Source organism: Myotis yumanensis, unplaced genomic scaffold (assembly GCF_028538775.1).
Source record: "Myotis yumanensis isolate MYYU_CA2020_CCGP unplaced genomic scaffold, mMyoYum1.0.hap1 SCAF_2, whole genome shotgun sequence".
Lineage (NCBI taxonomy): Eukaryota > Metazoa > Chordata > Mammalia > Chiroptera > Vespertilionidae > Myotis > Myotis yumanensis.
Genome location: NW_027223753.1, coordinates 78330584 through 78336208, shown reverse-complemented (window position 1 = coordinate 78336208; position 5625 = coordinate 78330584). Strand labels below are relative to the sequence as shown.

The following is a 5625-nucleotide window of genomic DNA, read 5'->3' as shown; positions in this document are numbered from 1 at the left end:
GCTTTCAAAGAATAAGAAAAATAGGTTTATTTGCATGACACTTATTAATTTGTGCAGTTATTCAGTGTCTGGTAAGTTAATGTTCAAGAAAAAATATTAATTTTTTATTAAAATGTTTTATTATTTTAACGATTATTCATTTATTTCAGCCCTTTGTATTCAGCATGTCTCTATCGAAATAAACCTACGTTTCTATGAAAATTGAAGCTTTTGTTTTTTTGAAGCCCACATAAACTTAAACTTTGTTTATTTGGCCCATGTTAGCCTTTGAGTTTGACATGCTTGGTCCACAGCCTTAACCAATGGATGTTTGGGTGAACAAGACTGTGATCAATATGGAATGATTCAATACAAATACAAATGTTGAGGCCCTGGGCGGGCGGGACCTCCGCAGCTGCAGTGTTCAGACCCAGGCCCCCAGCCTGCCCTGGGCTCTGCTCAAGGAGGGGCTGGGGGCCTGGGGTTTACTAAACTTTACTGGAGCTGCTCCCCACACCCCAGCCCCTGCCCCAGAACCACACTGCCCGCAGCAAGGCGCCCCGGCAGTGGCAGCGTCCTGACAGATTAAGGAGTTATGGAGAGCGAAAGCAGCACAGTGGTGACAGAATTCATCCTCCTTGGTCTGACCCAGTCTCAAGATGCTCAACTCCTGGTCTTTGTGTAGTTTTAATTTTCTACCTCATCATCCTCCCTGGAAACTTCCTCATCATTTTCACCATCAGATCAGACCCTGGCCTCACAGCCCCCCTCTACTTCTTTCTGGGCAACTTGGCATTCCTGTATGCATCCTACTCCTTCATTGTGGCTCCCAGGATGCTGGTGGACTTCCTCTCTGAGAAGAAGGTAATCTCCTACAGGGGCTGCATCACTCAGCTCTTTTTCTTGCACTTCCTTGGAGCAGGGGAGATGTTTCTTCTTGTTGTCATGGCCTTTGACTGCTACATAGCCATCTGCCGTCCTTTACACTATTCAACTGTTATGAACCCTAGAGCCTGCTATGCCTTGCTGTTGGCTCTGTGGCTAGGAGGCTTTACTCATTCCATCATACAAGTGGCCCTTATTCTCCACTTGCCTTTCTGTGGCCCAAATCAGCTGGATAAGTTTTTCTGCGATGTGCCGCAGGTCATCAAGCTGGTCTGCACAGACACCTTTGTGGTGGAGCTCCTGATGGTCTCCAATAGTGGCCTGCTCACCCTCCTGTGCTTCCTGGGGCTTCTGGCCTCCTATGCAGTCATCCTGTGCCGTGTAAAGGGGCACTCCTCTGAAGGGAAGAGCAAGGCTTTCTCCACATGCACACACACATTATCATTGTGTTTCTCATGTTTGGACCTGCCATCTTCATCTACACTCGCCCCTTCAGAGCTTTCCCAGCTGACAAAGTGGTTTCCCTCTTTCACACAGTGATCTTTCCTTTGATGAATCCTGTGATCTATACCCTACGCAATCAGGAAGTGAAAGCTTCCATGAGGAGGTTACTGAGTCAGCACATGGTTTTCTGAATGGAACAAAAGAATGAGAAAAGCAAAAAAGAGAAAAAAGTCCAGTTTGATTAATTAAATAATGTATTCATTATGCACTGAATCAACCATTTAGCAAATATTGTGTTCATTAAGCACTTCCAATTTTCAGGCACTATTATAGTTGTATGAATAAGACAGGTAGGATTCGCAGTCTCCTATGGTTACATTCAAGTACATAAAGACAGATTAAACTATTAAATTTAAAAAGAAAACACCATAATATTAAAACGAGATAGTGTTCTGAAACAAATCAAAAGCAATGCTATGATAGAGTTTGACTGGAAATGATAGTTACTTTACTTTTGGTTGTTAATCAAGGTCTTGAGTGGTATTTAATTGATATCCAGATGACTTGAAAGAAACAATCATGCAATTACCTGGAAACAGAAATATCTGGGCAGAGATGATGACCAGTACAAGTACACAAAGATCTTATGAGCTTGGTACATTTAAAGACTATAAAGAGATACAGAGTAGCTGTAATGCAGTTAATGAATGTGAAAGTGGCAGGAAATGAAATTGGAGAAGTTGGTATGAGCAAAATCTTGTATTTTAGGTGATGGTAAGAATTTCAATTTATTCAAATTTTAAAGAGAAACTATTAAAAGACATTAAGCAAAAATCACTACTTAATGTTTCCTATTTGACTTAGGCAACAACCTGAAGATTCTGAATAAAGAGATCTATGTAGCAAAATATCATTAAGTAGAAAGTATCATGCTATTAAAGTGCTTTTTACGGACACTTAAAGGTCTAGTTACTTTTTCCTAATTTAGTGGAGAGCGCAAAAGAAGGCTGTTATATTTCAGAAAGAGAGATTATAAAAACAATCCCATTTACCATCGCACCCCAAAAATTAAGATACCTAGGAATAAACTTAACTAAAGAGGTAAAAGACCTCTACTCAGAAAACTATAGGACGTTGAAAAAAGAGATAGAGGAAGACATAAACAGATGGAAGAACATACCATGTTCTTGGATTGGTAGAATCAACATCATTAAAATGTCCATATTACCCAAAGCAATCTATACATTCAACGCACTTCCCATTAAAATACCAATGGCCTTCTTCAAGGATCTAGAACGAACTCTCCAAAAATTCATCTGGAATAAAAAAAGACCCCGAATAGCTGCAGCGATCCTGAGAAAAAACAAAGTAGGTGGGATCTCAATGCCAGATATCAAGCTGTATTACAAAGCCACTGTTCTCAAAACTGCCTGGTACTGGCACAAGAACAGACATATAGATCAGTGGAATAGAATAGAGAGTCCAGAAATTAGCCCGAACCAATATGCTCAATTAATTTTTGACAAAGGAGGCATGAACATACAATGGAGCCAAGATAGTCTCTTCAATAAATGGTGTTGGGAAAATTGGACAGATATATGCAAGAAAATGAAACTAGACCACCAACTTACACCATACACAAGAATAAACTCAAAATGGATAAAGGACTTAAATGTACGACAGGAAACCATAAAAATTCTAGAAGAATACAAAGGCAGCAAAATCTCAGACATATGCCAAAACAATTTCTTCACTGATACAGCTCCTAGGGCAGTTGAAACTAAAGAGAAACTGAACAAATGGGACTACATCAAAATAAAAAGCTTCTGCACAGCAAAAGAAACCATCAACAAAACAACAAGAAAACCCACCTCGTGGGAAAACATATTTGCCAACGTCATATCTGATAAGGGCTTAATCTCCAAAATTTATAGGGAACTCATACAACTTAACAAAAAGAAGATAAACAATCCAATCAAAAAATGGGCAAAGGATCTAAATAGACACCTTTCAAAAGAGGACATTCAGAAAGCCAAGAGACATATGAAAACATGCTCAAAGTCACTAATCATCCGAGAGATGCAAATCAAAACAACAATGAGGTACCATCTCACACCTGTCAGAATGGCCATCATCAACAAATCAACAAACGACAAGTGCTGGAGAGGATGTGGAGAAAAAGGAACACTTGTGCACTGCTGGTGGGAATGCAGACTGGTGCAGCCACTATGGAAGGCAGTATGGAGGTTCCTCAAAAAATTGGAAATGGAACTCCCATTTGACCCTGTGATCCCACTTCTAGGAATATATCCCAAGAAACCAGAAACACCAATCAGAAAGGATATATGCACCCCGATGTTCATAGCAGCACAATTCACCATAGCTAAGATCTGGAAACAGCCTAAGTGCCCATCAGTAGATGAATGGATTAGAAAGCTGTGGTACATCTACACGATGGAATACTATGCTGCTGTAAAAAAGAAGGAATTCTTACCATTTGCAACAGCATGGATGGAACTGGAGAGCATTATGCTAAGTGAAATAAGCCAGTCAATGAAGGAAAAATACCACATGATCTCACTCATTCATGGATAATAAAGACCATTACAAACTTTTGAACAATAATAGATACAGAGGCAGAGCTGCCTCAAACTGATTGTCAAACTGCAGTGGGAAGGCCAGGGAGGGTTGGGGGGGAGGAGGGAGGGGATTAAGAGATCAACCGAAGGACTGGTATGCATCCATATAACCATAACTAATGGACATAAGACACTGGGGGGTAAGGGAGGGCAGGGGTCTGTCAAGGGCGGGGGGGGAAAAAAGGACACTTATGTAATACACTTTGTAATACTTTTAGCGAAAAATAAAAAAAAAAAAAAAAAAGAAGGCTGTTATATTCCATGGGACACTGTTATTAAACTATTTAACTTAAAAAAACAAAAACAAAAAAACCAAAAAAAAAAAAAAAACAAATGTTGAAACCAATCAGAATTGGGCCCTCATCCTCACTGCAGTACATACTAACTGTGAAACCAGAATATAAAATACTTTCTTTCTAGTATTATTAATACTAGAGGCCTGGTGCACGAAATTCATGCTATTGGTGGTGGGGTCCCTCAGTTCGGCCTGCACCCTCTTGCAGTCTGGGAACCCTCAGGGGAGCGGGTCTAAGCCAGCAGTCAGACATCCTTAGTGCTGCCATGGATGCGGGAGAGGCTCTTGCCACCGCCGATGTGCTTGCCAGCTGTCCGCCTGGCTTCTGGCTGAGTGGTGTTCCACCTGTGGGATTGGGCCAAAACTGGCTCTCTGACATCCCCTGAGGTGGCCTGGATTGAGAGAGGGCTCAGGCTAGGCTGAGGGACCCTATCAGTGTACGATTGGGGCCAGGGAGAGATGTGGGAGGTTGGCCAGCCAGGAAGGGACAATGGGAGGGCTTCAGGGTATGACCAGCCCATCTCGCTCAGTCCTGATCAGCTGGACCCCAGCAGCAAGCTAACCTAGTGGTTAAAGCATCTGCCCCCTAGTGGTCAGTGCACGTCATAGCAAGCGGTTGAGCGGCCTTAGCATATCATTAGCATATTATGCTTTGATTGGTTGAATGGCCCACCAGTCGACTGGACACTTAGCATATTAGGCTTTTATTATATAGGACTAGAGGCCTGATGCACAAAATTCATGCAAGAGTAGGCCTTCCTTCCCCTGGCTGCTGGCACCAGCTTCCCTCTGGCACTGGGGACCGGGGCTTCCCTCACAGCCCAGGCTTCGTCCGGAAGGTTGTCCAAAAGGCTATCCGGTCTAATTAGCATATTACACTTTTATTATTATAGATTAGTAATAATGTGAATAAAGTACTTAGCAGAGTGCTGGATACATAGCAAGTGCCTGGTGAGTGATAGCTACTCTTATTATTGATATTTCATGGCAATACATTTTATCAGGGTTAAAAATCTCAGAGTAACAAAACATCCACAGATCTTAAACAGCCATCTGTTTGAGCAACATTCATACTATGAAACTCCAGCTCACTGAAGGGATTTGGATTCCCTCTTAAAACTCACCATAATGAGATTTGGCCTGCACCAGAGAAAAGCCATTAATGACCTAATTGTCAAATCGAATGGCCTGTTTTCAGTCATGTTCTTATTTATTTCCTGTGTGGCATGTGATGTTATTGACTATTCTTGTCGTAATTCATTCATTTGGATCCCTCAGCCATGCTTTCTCTTGGTTCCTCTCTTGTTTCAGACCCCTCCCCTGGGATCAGGACTTTGAAAGGGACTTCCCGAACTCATCTTTTGTGAAGACTTCCCTTAAGTT

The 5625-nt window shown here is 41.7% G+C and overlaps 1 protein-coding gene across 1 annotated transcript; it reads left to right on the top strand.

Moving 5' to 3' along the window:
• Nucleotides 1-574: 574 nt before the first annotated feature.
• Nucleotides 575-1499, top strand: LOC139001918 (olfactory receptor 4N5-like). The gene is given in 3 exon segments (XM_070403422.1): nucleotides 575-659; nucleotides 662-1291; nucleotides 1294-1499. Coding segments are annotated over 3 exon segments (921 nt in total).
• Nucleotides 1500-5625: the final 4126 nt, after the last annotated feature.